The sequence below is a fragment of the Rattus norvegicus genome, chromosome 8 (genome assembly GCF_036323735.1).
Source record: "Rattus norvegicus strain BN/NHsdMcwi chromosome 8, GRCr8, whole genome shotgun sequence".
Lineage (NCBI taxonomy): Eukaryota > Metazoa > Chordata > Mammalia > Rodentia > Muridae > Rattus > Rattus norvegicus.
The window spans coordinates 28,453,514-28,475,701 of record NC_086026.1 but is presented as its reverse complement, the minus strand read 5'-3'; the positions used below and the strand labels follow the sequence as shown (position 1 = coordinate 28,475,701).

The window sequence follows — 22,188 nt, the reverse complement described above, 5'->3', positions numbered from 1 at the left end:
CATGACAAAGTAGGCTTCCTCCAGGCTTTGCATTGCTTGCTTCACCCGAGCGCTTGCCTTAAATTGCTGTCTTAGCTCCCTTGGTTATGTGTATGTAAGCTGAGATGAAATGACCATTTCCCTCTCCAACTTGCTTTTGGTTGTGGTGTTTTATCAAAGCGATTGAAACCTTTAGACAATATCCCATTTAAATCCCCCGGAATGGCTAGTTCCAGAATTGTCACCACAGTATGCTTGGGGCCAGCCTAAGATATGAGTCTGCCACTGCTGATAGCTTCCTGAAATGCTTGGGAGGAAGCACTTGCCTCAGAGAACAGGACTAAGTCAAGTCCCCTGGGGCCGTAATGGAAGCAAGACTGATGATGCCTGTGGGGTTAGCTTAGTTCAGCTGTACACCAAGTGCTTAAGAGTGTACAAAGCTCCAGCTTCCATTCCTGGCAGAAACCTAAAAGCTAGGGAAAGGACACAGCGATTTTTCATGCTTTTTCCTTTTCCCTGTCATGAGAACATAGACAGCATGTGCGATGCTCCAAAACTCAGGAAGAGAGTCCTCTCCCAAGCACCCAGCACTCGGGCACCTGAATTTTGCTGTTTCTATCTCTAGAACTGTACAGAATGCTGTTCATGCCCCCAGTAGTAACCAATAGTACTTGGCTACTGCAGCCTGAGCTGAGCAAGACATCAACTATATAGGGCACAACACACTCATAAAAGAACAGGGCAAAAGACCCTGAAAGGATGTGGATATAAAAGGCTGACATGGTATCAAAGTTCATGAAGTGGACATGGGCATGGGGCATGCCTGTCATCCTAGCCCTCAGGAGGCTGAGGAAGGCCGGAGGTTGTGAGTTCAGGGCCAGACTAGACTATATAACAAGAATCTTATATTAAAAACAACAGCCAGGCACAGTGATGTATGCCCTTAATCCCAGTATTGGGAGGTGGCGACAGGTGGATCTCTGTAAATTTGAGGTCAGTCTGGTCTACATCAAGTTCTGAAATAGCTCCACACAGAAAAACCCTACCATAAAAGGGGTGGTGCGGGGGGCGGGGGGGGGGGGCCCTGGAGAGATGGCTCAGAGTCCTCTTCCAGAGGACCTGGGTTCAATTCCCAGCACCCACATGGCAGCTTACAACTGTCTGTAACTCCAGTTCCAGGGAACCAACAATCTAACATAGACATACATGCATGCAAAACAATGCTGCACACTGAATAGATTAGAAACAAACAAACAAACAAGAAGCCACTCAGGGGCCAGAGAGATGGTTCAGTAGTTAAGAGTACTGTTGATCTTGTAGGATCACTTCCCAGCACCCACATGGCAACTTACAACCATCCATTATTCCAAGGACATGACATCTTCTCTGGACTCTGGGGAATAAGGCACGCACATGGTACAAAGAGATAGGCATAGGCAAAACACTCAAAAATATTAAGGAAATAATTAATTAATTAAAACGGTTTGTCAACACGGTGGCCTAGCACCCAGGAGGCAGAAGCAGGCAGATTTCTATAAGATTGAGACCTAGTCTATCTACATAATGAGTTTCATGAGTAACCAGGCATGGTTACTCAGTGGACCTTGTCTCAAAAGGACTAATTAATTGGTTAATTAAAAATTTTAATTAGGGGTTGGGGATTTGGCTCAGTGGCAGAGCACTTGCCTAGGAAGTGCAAGGCCCTGGGTTCGGTCCCCAGCTCCGAAAAAAACAACCAAAAAAAAAAATTTTTTTTAATTAAAAAAGAGAAGAGCAATACAGTAGTCTACCCATACCTGTACTGCCATAACACTGTAGTGGAAGACAAGGGGATCAGATATTCAAGGTCATCTTTGGCCAGTAGAGATTGCAGGGTGAGCCTAGGCTAATGAGAACCAGCTTTGGGTTAGGGATTTAGCTCAGAAGTAGAGCACTTGCCTAGCAAGCACAAGCCCCAGGGTTCAGTCCTCAGCTCCGGAAAAAAAAGAAAGACAAAATAACAAAGAGATCCAACTTCAACAGAAGATAAGGGTAGAGTGGTTGCTTCACAAGCACCTGAGTTTGATGTACAACAAAAGTCAGGCCACTAGTGATGTCAGTACTGGAGGCAGACACAGGGGCTCTCAGGGACTTGCTGGCCAATCTCCAGCCAAGCTGTTGTGTTCTAGGTTATAAAAATACTGTCTCAAAGGCAGTGGATTGAGTTTCTTAGGACAAAACTCAAAAGTTGCCTTTTAGCCTACACATGTACAACAGAAAAAACAAACAAAAGAATCCAAAATGAACATTACGCAGAGGTCCTCAGTGAGGCATTTTCCTGAAATCAGCCTACCATTGCACTGAACATGCAAGTACAGAGAAACAAAAGGTTCTTCTATTACATCTTCATAGAGAGCTTGTCCAAACACCCAGGAATGAAAAGCATCCAAATTTGTCTGTGGAGGAGACCCCAAAGCCTAGGACAGTGGTTCTCAACCTGGGGGTTGAACGATCCTTTTACAGGGCTGCCCACAACCATTAGGAAACAGAGATATTTACATCGCAATTCGTAACTGTTGCAAAATTACAATTAAAATGAACCAACAAAAATATTATGGTCAGGGGTTAACTACAACATAATGAACCGTATCAAAGGGTCACAGCATTAGGAAGCTTGAGAACCACTAGAGAAACCTCGAATGTTAATCACACAGGCTTATTGATTCAAGGGAAGGAATGAAAAAATCTTATCAGCACAGAAGCTAAAGCAAATACTCTTTCTCGCCTGCTGCTGACCTTCGCACTGTCTGTGTGACCAGAGACTTTTCGTGCATCGGGCCCTCCCCCAAACCCTTATGAATTTATTTTTCTCAGTCAATCAATAGAGCCTATCTTTATGGACTTTACAAGTAGTTCTGATGTAGTCACGTCTGATCTGTCTCAGGGAGACTTATGTATGCTTTGTTGTACACGTGGGACTGAGTTAAATTGTTAAATTATCCCCAGAATAACTTTGCTGTACTGCGCTGTGCTGTGCTGTGCTGTGCTGTGCTTAAATATGCCTAAAATAAACCACTGAGGTCAGAATCCTTAAGTTTGAACCAACATGGACTACTGAGACGTGTTGAGAGCCAAACTGCCTTCTTGTCCCCTGATCATCACTCTGCTGGCTGTGAAGGTCAGAGAGCCCTGCATGTCTACATGGCCCAACAGTGTGCTTGACTAAAGAGTATTTTTGAGTTTTACCACCAAACACATGCCTTTCTAATAACTGGGGAATAGCAACTTCTCAGGGAACAGGACAGTAGGCATGTATGGGATCTATCTTAGAAAGGTATGAACTAGCAGAAATCCTGGGGCCTGCATAGAAAACACACAGGAGGCAATACACTAGTTGTGAGGCAGAGTTTCTATCTGAGAAGGACTTCAAGGTTCCTTTCAAACAATGTTTTATACTTCCATAATTATCTTTTGAAAAACAGGATACTGCTATATGCCCTTGAACTTAGGGTGAACTTTCACTTTTGACCTCACATGCTACATTTCCAGGCAGATGTCACCACGTCTGCCTTCTGCTGTTTCTTTTGTCACTGAGTGCTGGAATGTAGTAGTAGACAGGCACCTCCTTACTAGGCAGAAGGTGATGGGTTTGACCCATAGCCAGTCACTACCATCTCCCCAGCACACATATAATGAGTGCACCGAATAAGACTGTCTGTCTTGAGGAAGTGAAAAAAGTAAGTATAGTGTCCTCTCTCCAAGTAGACAACACTGCCTGCTGACTTTCTGCAAGAGCATACTAATAAAAGCCCACGAGTAAACTGACTGAATGACAAAAATCAGGAGGAAGGCACAAGGGAGAGGTCCGACAAGAGACTCTGAAACACACTCCCAACCAAAGGTCTGGGAGCAAAGGCTGAGGCGTAGCTGAGAATTCCCACAAGAGCATTGCACAGGCCTGCAGAATGGATGTCCCGTGTGCCCTAGAACTAAACAAATGTACAAACCCATGACAGCTGCTGGAAGTGGACTACAGATCATCTGAGCACAACACACGGCTGCAGTCCCAGCTGCCTAGGAAGTGCCTAATGCACATTTAAGTGCAGGCATGTGCAGACACAAAAATATAATTAAAACACAAAAAACCAACTAAGTGGATCCATCCACAGTGTCCACACTTGTAAGTCCATTATGGGAGGTGGAAGCAAGACAATCAGAAGTCCCAGGTCAGCCCTGGGCTGGCAAAATGACTTATTGGGTAAATATATATGAATGGCACCCCAGAAAGAAAGAGAAAACCTTCATCACTGCCCCCACTACATAAAAATGTGATTTAAAATATTTTTAAAGAAACAAACCAAAAGAAACACGTATCACAGGGCCAGCTAACATTTCTGTAAGAAATACCCTATATCTCACCTCACCGTCGGGTCCAATGGCAGGTGTCTGCCCTTCAGCATTTTCTGCCTTCTGCAAATAAAGAGAGCAAGGTCAGACTGACCGTACAGGCCCAGGCCTCTAAGTGTGCAGCCATTCCAAGGGGTGCCTGTGCTTAGTCAGACCCAACGAACCTTCTTTTTCTTTTTCTTCTTCTTCTCCTTGGCTACCTGGGCAGCTTTGTGCTGCCGCACCAGCTCTGTGAGGTTGGCCACATACTCATCTGTCTGCTGCAGGAGGTAGGCCAGGCGCTTGTCCTTCTTCTGGTCAATGAGCTTGCGGTAGCCCTCCTCGTCTTCAGCCTACAAAACCAAGGCAGGGTGAAACACAGTCTTGTGGGTGTGTGTGTGAGGACTGCAGAAGCTCACTCATGACTACTACTGTACCACTGCCTGACACCATGCTGAATCTCAAGGGCACTGCCAGACAATGCAGGTCTTTTCATGAGCCATTCACACAGGGCAGCAGTGGCACAGGCCTTTACTCCTAGCACTCAAGAGGCAGATGAATCTCGGTGAGTTCGAGAGCAGCCTCAGTCTGGTCTACAGAGTGAGTTCCAGGACAGCCAGAGCTACACAGAGAAATCCTGTCTCAAAAACAAACAAACCCAAAGGGAATTCTAGACTCTCTCTCTAAAAACGTGTCACAAATCTCAACCTTTGTACCTGATCTGGGCCCTGTCACCAAGAATCTCAACCCCCTCTTTCTACTTGATCTGGGCCCATCTCCACAAACCTCAGCCTTGAATCCCTTATATCCTTTTACGAACAAATAAAAGCTGGAGCTGAGCAGAATGTGTGCCTGTAATCCCAGCACCTGGGAAGCAGCAGCGGGTGAATCTTAGAAGAGTTTAAGCAGAACCTGGTTTATACAGCGGTTAGCCAGGTATACTGAAACCCTGTCTCAACTAAAGCAAAACCTACTACATAACAGATGGATTCCCTGGGCACTCTTTCAGTAATCTAGTTCTCTCTTGATGGCCTGCAAAGTCCCACCTGATGCAACCTTGCAAGCTCTAGGACCCAGTGTCCTGTTGTCCAGCACCATGAGGTCTAAGGCCCCGGAGGCCACTGGCTATACCTTACATTGGTGTCCTACTTCCTTGCCCTTCTCTCCTTCTCGGACTCTCTCTTCTCCCTCCCATGCTCTGCCCTGTGCAATGAACTCACCCCCAGCTTCTATCCAAGTCAGTCTAACATGCCCAGTCCTAGGCCTGCCACATCGTTCCTACCCAATTATACTAGATCTGTTTTGCTGTTTTGTTCCTTCAAGGGCAAATAGGAGCTCCAGGAAGATAGGAATTATTCTGCTCCCTCTGGGTCTCCACTATACCTGCTAGGGGCAAACCCGGAGCGGGTAAGAGTATCTGTCCAGTTAGCAGCTCCCTCAAGATGAAATGCCAGTGAGATTCATCTGGATAGTCTTCATTGTACGTTCTGTGGCACCCATGAGGCCCAGAGCAGAAGGGAGTCAGAGCTGGCCTACATTATAGCCAGAGGAATAAAGGTGAAGGCCCAGACCCCCGCCTCCCAAATCCATGTGTCACTTCCTTTAGCTCCACGTCTAAGCCAAGCATAGAGCATCTATGTACAACCCTGGGGTGAATAACCCAACATTTGCCACATCCAGCACACACAAGGGATCAAGAGCAAGAAAACTGGTGTGTACCATAAGCCTTCGCATCCGTTCCTTCTCGATGCGCTCATTTTCTTTCTTTTGCTCCCGCTCAGTGTTGGCATGGTAGGTGGCCACAGCCTTGGTGAGTTTCTGGAGTTTGCCTGTGACTGATCTGTGATACTCCCTGAAGTCCTTGGCATGCTGCAGAATGCTGTTGAGGTACTCCTGCAGAGAGACGATATTGAGGGCTGAGGCAAAACTGCACCCACAGCTGTTTACAGACAAAGGAGCACTGGGAACCCACTCAGTGGCATACACAGTTTCCCTAGCATATACAGTTCCTCAAGGGAAAAGGGCACTGTCCACATAATGAGGCTACCGTGTCACCTTTGTTCATGACAAACTCTGCTGCTAGCCCCTGTGCAATGACAAGGGCCCTGGATACAACAGTTGGAGTACCAAGTGAGCCTGTCCTTTTTTGTTGGGGAAGAATGAAAGACAAGGTCTCACTATATAATTCTGGCTGTCCTGGAATTCACTGTGTGGACCAGACTAGCCTCAAACTCAGAGATCTGCCGCCTCAGTCTCTTGGGTGCTGGGGTCAAAGGTGTACGCCATTTCACCTGGCTCAAGTGAACCACTCTTGCCAGAGGCAACTTGACCCTATCAAGTTCTAAACATGTTTCCTATTCCCACCCTGTGTATAGCTGTGCCCCTTTGAGGAACTTATCCTGACATAGCAGTGACTCCAGGACTGCCAGGGTAATTTTTAATTATGAAATGTAAAAAACTAGCCCCAAGGCTGGGTGTGGGGTGGTACACACCTATACTCCTAGCACTTGGGAGGTAGAGACAGGAGGATCACTGAGTTCCAAGCCATCCTGAGCTAAGAGTGAGAACCTGCCTCAAGAAAGTAAAGAAGTTATGGTGTGTCCCAAACAGGGGTATATTGACAACATTTATAGTATTTAATGGTAAATACTGCATAGATGAATCATAGATCAATGTATTTGAATTCTAGTGAAATGGTAGGCAGTTAACTTTTCCAGAATCACCCTAAGAGCTCTGGTATTTAACGATTCATTAATATGCACATACATAAAGAAAATGGAATGGTAACTACCAAAATGTTAACCATGATTAATACTGAGCATTGATTTTTTTGTTTTCTTATGTGTGGAGCTAGAAATTGAGCCTATGATTGTGTGGTGTGTGGTGGGCAAGTATTCCATCAATGAAATACATCTTGGGCTCAGGCTGCCCGTAGACCTGTATTTCTGCCTTCATTTCAGAATAAATACACCACATCCTGGAATAAACAGTCATTGTTTTTAAAATGTGTAAACTGTACATGAGCAACCGAGCCCAGCATGGCGATGCCTGTAATCCTAGCCTGCAGGACGTTGAGGTACAAGGATTACGGGGTCTGAGGCCAGTCTGGGTTATACAGAGAGGACCACAACCGTCAGAGCTCCTTACCAAGACTCTGTTTCAGAAAACAAAAAACACAAACACACAAGGCTGGAAGATGCCTGAGTGGTTAAGAGCATTTTTTGCTCTTGCAGAGAACATGGGTTCAATTCCCAGCATCTACATAGTAGCTAACCACCATCTTTAACTCCAACTCCAGGGAATATGATGCTATTGTCTTCTGACCTCCTTAGGTACTGGGCATGCAGGTGAGGTACAAGTAAAAAATAAACAAAACAAATGAATACATGAGCAGACTGAGTCATGAACAAGCCTATCTGACAACAGACTTTCATGTCCCTGATGGACTTTGTAAAAATCACAGTCTCTTGTGGTTTCCCCTTGCTCAGAGCAAAAGCCCAAACATTGTCTGTGGCTCACTTTGCCAACTACCTCGTCCTCACTTCTAGATGACACATGGGAGCATGTTCCAGCCCCAGCCCCTCCTCAGCACTGTACCCTTGCTCAAGTCTCTCTGCTCAGCCTCCTCACAGAAACCTCACTGAGCTCCGTCTGTCCAAGGTGGATTCTTCTTTAAGGTCCCCGCTCCTCTTCTCCCACCTCTTGAAGCTGCCTGATATGATCCCTGCTCCTCTTCTCTTACCGTTTGGTCTGTGCACTGGCACACTGCTGTGCCCAGGACACTCTGGCTTGCAGGGAGACTCAGCAGAGTACACCCTGCAAGGCAAACACACCTGGTGCTTCTGACGACGCTTGCGTTCCTGTTCAATCTTCTGCTGCTTCTCCAGCTTCTCAGTGATGCGGGCCTCCCGCAGTGACTGCCGTTTGCTGCGCTTATAAGCCTTGGCATTGAGGGCTGTCTCTAGGGCTGTGTCTCTTCGCATGCACACCACCACCTCCTGGCGCAGCTTTTAGGGTGGAAAATGAGACACTGGCATTAAGGCATGATGGGTTTGTGCTGTCTGTGGAGATGCTCAGAGTGATGAGCACATGCTGGGCAGATGATCCTACAACAAACTGTCTGGGATGCAGAGGATGCTTGGGAGACAGCAGGTAGAACAAGCAAGGAACAGAACATAAGAGATCAGGACTTTTCTACACCCACACATACAGTTCCTGAGGGGATGTGTAAAAGCACAGTACCCTCAGGAAGAGACTCACCAAGCCTTAGCTGCCAACTGCAACCTCAGGAGCCCATACCCATGTAGGCACAGACTATGCATGGCTGGGTCGTGCCAAAGCATGAGCCATGACAGTAAACTAACTCTCCCAGAGTCCTGACTGCTCCAACCATGCAGGTATCCCAGATAACACCCCTCAAAGCATTCTTGGAGCCCAGCATCCCCACTGACCCAGGCCCACAGACCCACCTGCCTCTGGAAGTTCAGCAACCTAAGGGCCTTGAGTTCGATGGTTGCTTTGGTTCGAAGGTCCCCAGCCAGGGACCCAGGGAGGTTTTCAAGTTCCTGAATTCTGTGTGCGATTCGAGCCTGCAGCCTGGGCAAAGATAGGGAAAGAAAGGTGGTGAGGACTATTTGTCTACAAGAAGTCACCTGGTCTCTATCTTTAAAGCCAGAGTCTATAAACAGTCTGTCCTTCAAAGGAGGGGACTCTTCAAAAAAAGGACATCAGTTACCACACAGAACCTCACAAGCGGCTTCAGAGTGCTTTTGAGAACAGGCCTGCTGGGACCACAGCGAGCCTGAGACTTGACAACTCTCCTGGCTAGATTTTATTGTCAAGATGACACAACCCTGAATCATCTGCAAAGTGGGGACCTCAAATGCAAAAGTTGCTTGAGCAGACGGCCAGCCCAATGTGGAAGCATGAAAAAATTTTTTTTCTTTTCCGAGACAAGATTTCTCTACGTAGCCCTGGCTGTCCTGGAACTTGCTTATAAGAACAGGCTGGCCTCAAACTCATGAAGATCTACCTGCCTCTGCTTCCTGAGAGCTGGGACCAAAGGCATACACCGCCGTGCCTTGCCCTGACAGCACGATTCTGAGGAAGGTAGCTCTGAACTATATAGAAAAGCTGGCTGTGCATGAGTTGGAGAACAAGAGCAGTGTTCCTCCCCAGCCTGTGCTTCAGGTCCTGACTTAAGTTACTTCCCTCAGTAATGGACTGTTATCTGGAAATCCATGGGGAGATAAACCCTTTCCTCTCTAGATTGCTTTGGTGTTTCACCACAGCAATAGAAAAGTAAACTAGAACAGTGACTTAGCCAGGTGCTAATCCCATAAGGGCAGTGAGAGTTGGCCTATGGCATTAGGCAGCTCAGCTTCAGCATGAGACCCAGGGCTATGGAAATCTGCAAAGCCCATGGGCAGCATCAATGTTTTATCTACAGGTTAACCCTCCCAGTAACCTATGTGGAAAAAGTTCCCTACTTTACCTTCCTATAGTTATTTATGGAGCACCTACTGTGTGCCAAGGCAGTTTCTCATATGGAATCTTAGCTGAACAGGGGTCAAAAAAGTTGTCTGCTCTCTTGTGGCTCACAGTCCCATTAGAAAGGATACAGCAGTAAGCACTGGCAGCAATGCCAGAGTACAAGTACAAGGCAGAGAGGGAGTGGGTCCAGGAACCACAGAAATGGCCACCACCTCACTTGATGGCTAGAAGGTGTGACGCAGCCTGTGCAAAGGCTCTAGAAGGGACTGAGCCTAAGAAGACCACAGAGCATTCCCTTGTACCTCGCAATCACACTGGCAGTGTAGCACTTGGGTGCTCACCTGTACTCCCGCTCCTGTAGGATCTCCACAGGGTCCAGGCCCCGGGGCTTCTGGATGGGGGTGATGCGGCTCTGCTTCTGGTGCAATGGCACCAATGGAGCAGGCTGGGCTGGCTGCCCTGGGGACTGTGTTTGTGGTGGCATTACAGGTGAGGCAGCAGGCGGGACAGCAGGAGGTGCAGGTGAAGGGCGGCCTGTTGGTTGCGGGGGAATCAGCTTCTGTGGGGTGCTTGTGGGGGCAGCAGCATTGGCCATGGGTCCTGGAGAGGCAAGTGGAGTATGCTGCTTGACCTCTGGGCCCCCAGGACTGCCCTTCCAGCCACCTCTCACCTAGGCCAGAACCCAGACACTCCTACCCTCCAGGTCAGTTCTCCCATAGCTCTGCCCTAACCGCAAGTGTTTGGATGTTCTGTCTGGCTTCACAGCGACAGCAGGCCCCCATCTTTCCTCTATGCAAGCTCGCCCCTCCCCTTTAGCAGCTTCACCTCTGACGTTTCAATTGCCCTTGGTCAATGGCAGTCTAAAAATATTAAATGGAAAATTCCAGGAACAAATGATTACTGTCTTAATAGTGTGCTGTTCTGAATAGCTACACTCAAATTCTACTTCTGCATAGTAACTGCTTCCTCACAGCAGCATCGCAAGGGCAGGTTCGGTGCACGCTGTCCTCAGACCGTTTCCTCAGACCGATGAGTTTTTTTTTTTTTTTCTTTTTTTCTTTTTTTCGGAGCTGGGGACCGAACCCAGGGCCTTGTGCTTGCTCGGCAAGCACTCTACCACTGAGCTAAATCCCTAACCGGGCTGATGAGTTTTATCATTACTTCTTGTTACTCTGCTTGATAAACAGTGTGTGAAGGAAACAAACAGCATGCGTGGGGTTTGCTGCTTTCTCCATGTCACGTATCTACTGAGGGTCTTGGATAGTTTCTCTCTCAGAGAATGACTCTAGTTCACATCCAAACAAAGTAGATTTCAATAAGTAATGATTCACCTCAGACCAAGAAGATAGTCAAGGTCCACTGTTACAACTCAAATGAAGACCTTGAAATATCCAAATGAACTTTCCAGAGATACGTCTCAGAGGACATGGCCAAGGTCACATGCAGTTAGCAAAGTTGGCAGGATACTGAACTATTTTGCCATCTATCTACCTCCATGGGGGTGTTCTCTAGAGAAAGGGACATGCTAGACCCCATCTCCCCAAGCTCAGGAGCCCCTTATCCTGAGTAAGCTTGCCTGTAGTCACAGCTATAACCAGCCATCACCTTGAGTCCCATAGTAGACACATCCCCTGCAGGAGACTGCAGGATTCCTACCCATAGGACAAGGAAGATAAGAAGTACCCTGTGGACCCCAGCTGAACCCCAGAGAATTCCACCGAAAAATCTGAGGTTTCTAGGGTGAAAAACTGTAGCCTAGGGCTGGAGAGATGGCTCAGTGGTTAAGAGCATGGACTGCTCTTCCAGAGGTCCTGAGTTCAAATTCTAGCAACCACATGGGGACTTACAACAACCATCTTTAATGAGATCCGATGCCCTCTTCTGGTGTGTCTGAAGTGACGAATATATGATAAATAAATAAATCTTAAAATAACAAAACAAAAAACCCAAAACGAACGAACAAACAAACAAAAAAACAAAACAAAACAAAAAACTGTAGCCTAACTTCTGGAGTCCTGCATAGTTCAGGTTCATGACAAGAAGTAGAGCATGTCACCAATAGAAAAGAAACTTACCTTCAGGCCATGGCTTGGGAGGCCCTCCAGGAGGCTGACCAGGCATCCCGGGGGGCACACCTGAGGGTCCTGGAGGAGGCATGTTGGGCCCTCCCATACCTATATTAAAGGAAAGAAAGCACCATAAATACAACTATGTTCAAAGCTGCTGGCCTACTCTCATATCAGCTCAGGGAACATACCCACCCACCACAATAATTATTGGCCAGAGTGATGAATAAATGGCATTTAGGTAGACATAACCGCCCACCCCCCACCCATCACAGCAGTCCTAGGTACCACTAGCTGGGAGCCAGGGTTGCCTGCTATTATCATACACATTAAGCATTCTCCCCACTCCAGCGGCAGGGATATAGGTCTTACCATGGGGTCTACTGTAATTCGGAGGGGCTGGTCCTGGACCTGGGCCAGGGCCAGGGCCAGGGCCGGGTCCAGGTCCTGTGGCAGACACTGAAGGTGGAGGTAGTGTTGGCATCTGCTGCTGCATTCCAGGCATCGGCCGCTTGCCTTGAACGGCCATCTGCAGGTGGTCGGGCAATGGCTGGCCCCTGGCCAACATCTTATAGGCCATTATCTGAGCTCTGAGTTGATGCAGCTGGTTCTGGTTAAATGGGGTTGGGCCTCTGTTTTGCTGCCCCAAGGCCTGGGGGTCAGAACCATCTAGTGGGGCCCCTCCTGGCCCAGAGGACATCTGAGGGCCTGAAGATGGGCCGCTGGCCGGGACAGGACTGGAGGCATGTTCAGAGCCACCTAAGGGTGAGGGGTAACCTGCAGGGAAAGACTAGTTCAGTGGTCACTCAGCAGCATGCATCTATAACAGCTAAATCACATCACATTACCTGGCATCCCTGGAGAGGTAACTAGGCAACATCATTCTCCTGAGTCAAACAAGAAGCACCCAGAGGTAGGTGGCTGACTGAGAGCCTCAGCCCAGCAGCTAATGTGGTCATGACACAAGCTAATGAGCTTGGATACATGCTTCAGTGGGGTACAGTTAATCAATTCAAAAGGTAAAAACTGCAAACCAGGCCCCATCAAGCCTGCCCTCTGTCCAGGTCAACTTCTCCATTGTCATTCCTATGAATCCTAGGACCCAGTACCTTACTTACTGCCCCTAGTGACGGGGGGACTCAACAAGTCATCTACAGTATCAATCATCCCCATGTAGAAAAGCCATCTTGCCTAAAGCAGTGGCCTAAGGCACCACTGGAGTTGCTAGCCCCAGCTCCATCATGCTAATCCCTGACCTCAAACAACATGCTAACCAATCATTTCTGTCCCACCTGTTCAGTATTCGAGACTGCTCCAAGGCAAGAGGGCTATATAGAGAACTAGCCACACGTCACCAGGGAGGCCAACCCATAGCTCAGTTGTACTAGCTGTCCTTGAAATCTCCACTAAAGAAAGCAGATTCTGAGCTCCAGGCACATGAACATGAAACAAAAACCAGCCCAAACTGTACCTTGAGAATGCTGGTCCATGGGACTAGGCGGAGGTCCCATACCTGTGTGGGCCCCTGATCGCATGCCCATCCCTTTCATTTGGTTGTATCGTGGGTCATCAGGCATGCCCTTCTCGTGCATGGACTCCATAGGCTGTAAGATGTACAAGGAGACAGGTCAGCCAAGGACAAGAGGCAGCTGCGCAAAGCTCAAGAGGCAAAGCTGAGAAAGAAGACCACAGAGGTCCACCCAAGGGGGCCAGAGGGCTAGCTCTGAGGCACACTCACCTTCTGGGTGTCAGGACAGACACAAAACCAAGCTACTGGAAAAGGTAACTACTTAGGCAGTGGAGGCATGGAGCTGTCTTTCAAGCCAGTGAGAACCACAAAGAAAGATGTCCTGGTCTCTTGCACTTTGTGCCAAGGAGACTTGCTGCAAACCTAGGGCTGAAGCCCTCACCCTTGGAGACTATAAATCAAGCAAACTACAAAAAGGTCTGCTGCATATTTAGACTGGACTACAGTGAGACTCCCCACTGTCCTCAAGGCCTCAGCAGCTGCCAGCTTAGGAAGGAAGGATGCAGAACTGTCCCACCACTGAGACAGCACAATGTTAGCAGGATGCTGCCATATGGCACCTGTGGGAGTAGGCATGCCTCCCAGGGAAACGGCTAGCGCGGCCACTGGGAGAGATTAATACCTAAGACCCTTCTGTCAGCTAGGACTGGTTATCGAGCACTGTGCTCAGCAAAAACTCACAGGCCAGCATGTGATGAAGGAGAGTGATACCAAAGCCACACTTAGTATAGCTGTAACAAAGGAAGCTGAGACGGGGCATGAGGGCAGCTTCCTGTGGGGCCACTACTCTGTGCAGGCTCCCCAAGATTGTTTATGCTGAGCAACAGGGTTGCCTACAGCGTAGAAGAGGTTCGGTGAGGTGTTACCCACCAGGACTCCAGGACATAGATTTCTAGATACATGGTAGGTGTCCAATGGGCAGTAGCATGTGTGAGCAATGCTAGGATAAGGAGCACAGGGAAAAGAGATGTAGTTTGTGGCACATGGAGGACCCTGTAAACCAGACAGTGGGCTCATACATGTGACCCAGAGCTTCCTTTATAGGGAGAAAGGAGCAAGATAAGTGCTCTAAGATGACAGAATAGTTCGGGAACTGGGAAGCCAGAGATGGAGGTGTCTCAGAAGCAGAGTACAAGGACAACCCAGGCAGAGGAATGAGAGAGGCGTGTGAAGGAGCGCCTTCCTCATTTGTGGATAGGGAACACAACCTAAACTAGGAAGCCTACAGGGGTAGGAAGCAAACACAGGAGCAACCCTGCAGGGAAGAGGAGCAACTGACAGCGCCACTATGGTAAACCCTCCTGCTGTCTTCAACTACATCTTCTTACACCCCAGCCTCTGTGGGCCCAGACAAATGCTGACATTACTCCCAGCCAGTCCTAAGAGGAAGACCAAGGCCTCAGGACAGGAGAGCTGCTTGGCAGACTGAATACTCTCCATGTATGTAGGCCACCAGTACAGCCAGAAGAGCCTCCTTGGAGGAACTTGGGAATTCCTTATAACAAGGTACAAGGAGTATGGGGAATGTAGGGTGGAATGGCTGCTCAGCCTCCTGGCTCAGGAGAACAGCCTGATCCCTTTGTTCAGAGGAATATACTTTAGGGTAGGAATCTGAACCAATCCAAGTCACCTCCATAAAGACCTCTCCTCTAATGTAGGGAGGCTCCTGCAGCTTTGTATGAGACACAAAGGCAAGTCTCAGGAACAGAGTACAGGATTGAGATCACGGGATGCCTACCTTGTGCATTTGATGCATGTTGTCCTGGGGGTACCCTCCAGGCCCCTGGGTGGGCATGGGATGTCCTGCTGAAGGAGGTCCTGGGCTTGGCCCCATCATGCTGTGGGCAGAACCTGGTGAGGGGCCAGGGCTAGGACCCAGCATTGCACCAGGTGAAGGACCAGGGCCTGGGGAAGGACCAGGCCGAGGGGTTCCACCCAGGGGTGGGTCTGGAGTAGACATCTTTTCAGAAGCTACAGGCAGTGGTCTCCTGTTGGAAAGAAATTCTGGTCATCCTAGAATCTGGGACATGGGTTCGGTTATGTCAAGAACAGCAAAGAAGGGCCCAAAGGCCAGTCAGTTCACCCAGCCCACAGTGCCCCATCTTGCAGGTCTTATAACAAACTTTTGTTCCAAACCTTTTATTCTTCTTGGAGAAAACAATGCTACCTCAGGAAAAGAAATCAGCTCAGAAAGCAGAAGATGACGGTGCAGGCCCACCACTCCAGTAATAGGGAGGCAGAGGATCTTTTTTTTTTTTTTTTTTTTCTCTTCTTCTTCTTTCTTTTTTTCGGAGCTGGGGACCGCTGAGCTAAATCCCCAACCCTGCAGAGGATCTTTTTTTTTTTTTTTTTGGTTCTTTTTTTGGAGCTGGGGACCGAACCCAGGGCCTTGCGCTTGCTAGGCAAGCACTCTACCACTGAGTGCAGAGGATCTTTTAATTTGAGTTCAGCCTGGTCTACACAAGTTCCAGGCCAGTGAGGACTACATAAAGAGACCCTGTCTCACTCCCTACCACCATCACTGAATTACTTCTGGGTATTAACCCAGCCTTATCTAAATATCACATGGTAGTTAAAGTAACAGACTGGTGAAACTGACCTCATGGGTGTGGTCAATGACCATGCTTGGAAGCTACACTGTGGTCAGAGGGAGAATATCCTCCCATTACCTCCAAGATCAACTAGGTCCTCAGGGGACTGTGGGCAACTCTCAAATCGTCCTTTAACTGTGTAGTCAGCTGTTCTCTTGTTCATGAAGGTCATGGAGACAGGACTAACAGACACAGACAGACAGACAAAGACAGACAGACACACAGAGACAGACAGACAGACAGACACACACACACTATCAATGAGCTCTAATCAGTGTCCAGTCCACAAAGAAGGTCAATGCGAAGAGAAACTCCCTCCATACTTCCAAGAAAAGCCACAGTCAAGCCCTTTAACTTGTCTTTACAGAGATAAACAACTGGTAAAAGAAAGGCTGGAGGAGTCAAAGGTTCTCTTAGGAACCATGACCTTAACTGGCCTTGTCAGTTAAGAAAGAAAATGAGTCCAGGCATGATGGCACACACTTTTAATCCTAGCAGTGGAAGGCAGAGGCAAGTGGATCTCTGTGAGTTTGAAACCATCTGGTCTACACAGACTTACTTCCAGACCAGCCAGGTCTCAAACAACAAACAAAAGAACAAAAACAAGAATGAGGACAAGAAGAAACAAAGAAAGAAAAGAAAAAGAGAAAAATCTGCCCATATATAAGACTTTAAACCTTGATTCACTGAAGCATCTACCTACAGCTAAGAGACAAGTTGGCTATTCTTTTAACCTAAAAGTTAAATGATAGCTAAACTACTTACCTCTCCTGCTCTAGAAGTCATCTGGGAGGAAGGAACATCACATGGTTCTAGCCCCTAACACACAGCTATCAAAGTCTCTGAAAGCCTATCTTGAATCATTACTCTAGATCACCTTAGGAACCCCAGAAAAACCAGGAGCCAATGGCTACTATGAGCCCATCAAAAGATTCTAATGGGGAGCAGGAGAATGTGTTTAACAAGGTGGAAGCAAGGGGCCAGAAGTTCAAGGTCAACCTTGACTACATAGTGATCTCCAGGTTCATCCTGGGTTACATACAGTATCTCAAAAACAAAAATAAGCCTGGTGTGGTGGCTCATACCCTTAATCATAACACTTAGAAGGCAAACAGGAACATGTGAGTTCAAAGCTAGCTGGTCTACATAGAGAGTTTCTGAACAGCCAGGGCAACACAGAGACCTCATCTCAAAACAAAATAACAAGTAAACAAGACAGACAGACAGACAGACAGACAGAGAGCGAGCGAGCGCGAGAGAGCTCAATCAACCAACCAATTGGATCAGTGGACTCTCCCAGGGTGAGGACATGGATGAGACCTACCCTTCTTCAGGCCATCTTTCTGATCACAATACAAAGAGCTGAGGAATAGAGTGTTAGTCTGCCCTTCAAATCCCTTAAGGCTTACTGACCTTAAGAGAAAGACCAAGACTCAAACATGAAATTCTACTCCATAAATTCAACAGAAATAAACTCTTGAGCTGAAGAGATAGCTCAGTGGTTAAGAGCACTGGCTGCTCTTTCAGAGGTCCTTAGTTTAATTCCCAGCAACCACATGGTGGCTCACAACCATGCTCTGATGCCCTTTTCTGGAGTGTCTGAAGACAGCAACAGGGTGTGCACATACATAAAATAAATAAAATGTTTAAAAAAAAGAAAAAAAAAAAGAAAAGAAAAGAAGTAAACTCTTAGCAAATGACACAGCCTTTCCAGAGAAGGCCATGACATGAAGATACCATTAAAATTTGGGGCTGGGAGCAGCTTACTGGTTAAAGTACCTGTCCTACACATAGGAATCCAAGCTTTGATCCTCAGCACTCTTGAACAAGCTGAACACAACAGTGCCCATTTATAACCCTAGCTATAGGAGTACTACTGGCTGGTCAGTCTAGCGGGGTCACACGTTCCAGATTCAGTAGGAGACTGCTTCAAAGAACAAGGGAACTAAGGAAAGAGAGTACCTACACACACCAACCACACAGAGAGCTACAGCAAGAGCCTATCTCAAAAATGGGGGTTGGGGTGAAGGGGCTGGCAAAACAATTCAACAGGTAAGGACACTGGCTGCCAAGCCTAATCTGAGTTCAAATTACAGGTCCCACACGGTAAAAGAAGAAAACTGAGTTTTACAGACTGTCTTCTTCAAGACGTGTGCCATGACAACACACAACCCCAGGGACTAGCACATACTCAAATAAAGGAATGTATGTTGTGTGTGGAAGCCAGAGAATAACCTTGGGTATCTGACATTTGAGACAGGATCTACATACACAGTACATAGATTAAAAAAAAAAAAAAAACACAGACAAAAATAAAAATAGAATATAAAGGGCTGAAGAAGTGGCTCTGCGGTTACGGATGTTTGCTGCTCAAGTGGGTGTGGTGGCTCATGTCCTTCATCTCAGCACTCAGGTGGCACTCAGATGGGTCTCTGTGAGCTCAAGATCAGCCTGGTCTACATAGCAGGTTCCAGGATAGCCAGAGGTACACAATAGAGACCCAGTCTCAAAAAAAGAGAAAAAAGGAAAAAATAAAGAAAAAAAGGGGGGGCTGGCTACAGAAATGCAGAAATGGCTCACAGGTTAAGAGCTCTGCTCTTCCAGAGTCCTGAGTGCAATTCCCAGTAACAACATGGTTCATAACCATCTATATAATGAGATCTGGTGCCCTCTTCTGGCTGCAGGCATACATGCAGGCAGAACACTGTCTATAAAATAAATAAATTTTTATAAAAGAAAAAGTGATAGCTGCTCCTCTGTAAGACCTGAGTTTTGTTCGCAGCACCCATACTGGGTGGCTGACAGCCCTGTAACTGCAGCTCTAGAGTATCCAATATCCTCTCCTGGCTTCCACGGACATTCAACTCAAGCACGTGCACATACACATACAATGAGAAATAAAAAAACAAATATATATATTTGTGTGTGTGTTTATATATGTACGTACACACACACACACACACTTTTTTTTGTAATGTTTTTAGACAAGGTCTTACTATACAGATCAGACCATCCTGGAACTCAAGCAATCCACCTGGATTAAAATCATATGCCATGGGGTTGGGGATTTAGCTCAGTGGTAGAGCGCTTGCCTAGCAAGTGCAAGGCCCTGGGTTCGGTCCCCAGCTCCGAAAAAAGAAAATAAAAAAAAAAAAATCATATGCCATGATACCCATTCTATACAGTAGTAGAATCTCTCTCTCTCTCTCTCTCTCTCTCTCTCTCTCAGGGCTCAATGTGTGATTGAGTGGAACAGCACATGAATAGCATACATGAAGTCCTAGGTTTACCCCAGGACAATAAAAGATCTCTCAAAGGTGAATGGCATTTCTAATGACACCCACGATTATCCTCTAGCCTCCACATGCACATACATGCCCTTATGCTAAACCATAAAGAGAACTGTGAGGGCTCATGAGATGGCTCACACACATATACATAATACAAACATATGTGTACTCAACAACAACAAAATTAATCCATGGGAAAGTAATTTCTTTGTAGCTATCCAGTCCAAAAGCATTATAACAACTCTGTAGTCTGAGACAGGGTCTGAGATACAATTCCCATATCTAAATCACTTTCCTGATGATGCCATATTCTTTTTTTTTTTTTCGGAGCTGAGTACAGAACCCAGGGCCTTGCGCTTGCTAGGCAAGCGCTCTACCACTGAGCTAAATCCCCAACCCCCGTAATATATTCTTATCACTAAGAAAAACAGAAACAAAAAACAGAAATCAAAAGTCATTTGTGATCCCAAACCTTGCCTTCATTTGGTTGAAGAAAACACTGTATCTCAGGCAGAGAAATCAGATCAGAGTACGGTGGCGCAGGCCTATCATGTTACCACAATCCCAAGGATTGACCACTGTAGTGGGCGAAGGGGCTGGTGGTTCCTCAGGGTATCTAGGCCAAAAAGCTGCCTGGGCCTCCTGGAGTACCCTTCAAAACAGTATTTCTCAGCACTTAATGGGCCTGCTTTTCTACAGTTTATTTCCCTATGGTTGATTTTATCAATTAAGTCTTCAAAACAGGAACGTGAAACCCTGCTAGGCCAGCCAGGGCTACATGGTAAGACTTTCTCTCAAAGACAAAGAAGCCCACTGGCTATGCAAGCACTGAAGCTCTGAACTCCATTCCTCAGCACCCATGTACAAAACAGGGCATGGTTGTGTTTGCCTGTAATCCCAGGACTGGGACATGAAGACAATCCTTCAACCAAAACAAGTTTCAGGTCCAGGGAGAAACCCTGCACCAAAGAAGATCAGAGCTCTTGAGGTTTCACAGACATTTGATATTAGCCTGGGAAACTGTCTTCAAAAAACAAAAACAAAACAAAAGAAAACTGTAAAACTTTTTTAATCTGAAAGGAGGAAACAGTTTTCTAGATAGAAGATTAAAAGTCCAAACTGCTGCTGGGGCTGGAGAGATGGTTCCAAGGTAAGAACAAGAGCACTGGCTGCTCTTCCAAAGGAACTAGGTTCAATTCCCAGCACCCACACGACAAGGAACAATTGTTCTAGGCGATCCAATATTATCTTCTGGCCTCCACACACAGGCACCAGTAACAAAAGTGGTGCACAGATACACCATGCAGACAAAACACTTAGGGACATTGGTTTTTAAAGTCTAAACTATTTCCATTCGGTTTTAAGGCTAGTCAGAAGAAAAAGCAGAGTAGGTGGGTGGGAGACGAGCAGGTAGATCTGATTTCAATGCCAGCCTGGTCTACAGAGCTAGTTCTAGGATAGCCAGAGAGCTACACAAAGACACCCTGTCGCAAAAAAAAAGGGGCTGCCGACTAGGAACCTGAGTCCAGTGAACAAAGCTATAGGTGCCTGCTACCTGCAAAAGCTTTAATCTTATCGGATCCTCTACTTCCTAGGCAGCTAGAGATAAAGCTGAGGCAAACCTGCAAGCATCACCAGAAAACAGTAGTTCAGCATCTCCTTACAACCCCAAAGCCAGTACAAGCCAACGCCCCTGTCAATGAGCTGAAAGCAAGGGCATTTGACTGCTATGGCCTCTGCTCAACAGTACTCCTGAACTGACTTCATTTTGTTTTTTAAGAAATTATCTCAGGGGGCTGGGGATTTAGCTCAGTGGTAGAGCGCTTACCTAGGAAGCGCAAGGCTCTGGGTTCGGTCCCCAGCTCCGAAAAAAAGAACCAAAAAAAAAAAAAAAAAAAAAAAAAGAAATTATCTCAGGCTTGATCTCTAGATTCTGCTGCCCTTAACTTCCCATTGATAAGGTCACACAGGAGCCCCAGCACCCAGCTTAGTATCGCCTTTAAGGACAAAGCCTGTTATCATAGCCTTTAATCACAACACATGGAACAGCAGTAGGCAGATCTCGAATTAAAAGGCCAGGCCAGCCTGGTCTACATATTGAGACAGATGTCCAGGAAAGCAAATGTTCCACAGACTCTGTCTCAAAAAGAAAAAAAAAAAAGATCAACTTTTGAAGGTTCATTCGTTACTCATGTTCCTGATAAAACACCATGACTATAAAAGACAATTTAAGGAAAAGAGACTATATTCTGGTTTAAGGCTCTAAAGAACTAAGAGTCCATCATGTCTTTGTGGAAGTATAGCAGCAAGTGGCAGGCACAGCAGCAAGAACAGGGGGCTGTGAGGTCCTATCTTCAGTCACAAGCAAAAAGAAGAAAAAGTAGGGTAAGGCTGTTATGTACACTCTTAATCCCGACCTAACTGAGCTACTTCCTCTAGCAAGGCCGTCCGAGACAGCACCACCAACGGGGGCTCAAATGCTTGAGATTATGAGAACCAAGACCATTTATTTAAACCACTACATAAAGTACAAGAGGCTCTTAAGAGTGTCACTTGGAGGCTGGAGCAACAGCTCTTCAAGGAGGCCAGAGCTCAGTTCCCAATGAATACAAATCCAATGTCCTACAACTCCTATTTCAGGAGCTCTGACACCCTTCTGGTTTCCCTGGGTATCTACACACATGATACATGCATACAAATATAAATAAAAAAAAACAGGGGTTGGGGATTTAGCTCAGTGGTAGAGCACTTGCCTAGCAACCGCAAGGCCCTGGGTTCAGTCCCCAGCTCCGAAAAAAAGAAAAAAGAAAAAAAAAAAAAGAAGAAAAAAAAGAAAAAAAAAAAACAACCTAAAAACAAAAACAGCACTTGCTCTT

The 22,188-nt window shown here is 46.8% G+C and overlaps 1 protein-coding gene across 11 annotated transcripts in view; it reads right to left on the bottom strand.

Moving 5' to 3' along the window:
- The window catches only part of Smarca4 (SWI/SNF related, matrix associated, actin dependent regulator of chromatin, subfamily a, member 4), a 96,702-nt gene that overhangs the window by 59,370 nt on the left and 15,144 nt on the right, over positions 1-22,188 (bottom strand). For all 11 annotated transcript variants that reach the window (XM_006242598.4, XM_006242599.4, XM_063264830.1 and 8 more), the window contains exons 2-11: positions 15,170-15,419; positions 13,375-13,507; positions 12,276-12,680; positions 11,913-12,011; positions 10,179-10,437; positions 8,814-8,940; positions 8,178-8,351; positions 6,064-6,237; positions 4,530-4,697; positions 4,378-4,428 (exon numbers count right to left, since the gene is read on the bottom strand). In XM_006242598.4, the coding sequence (XP_006242660.1) occupies positions 4,378-4,428; positions 4,530-4,697; positions 6,064-6,237; positions 8,178-8,351; positions 8,814-8,940; positions 10,179-10,437; positions 11,913-12,011; positions 12,276-12,680; positions 13,375-13,507; positions 15,170-15,391 (1,812 nt within the window). In that variant the 5' untranslated portion in view covers positions 15,392-15,419. The remainder of the gene's footprint in view (positions 1-4,377; positions 4,429-4,529; positions 4,698-6,063; positions 6,238-8,177; positions 8,352-8,813; positions 8,941-10,178; positions 10,438-11,912; positions 12,012-12,275; positions 12,681-13,374; positions 13,508-15,169; positions 15,420-22,188) is intronic.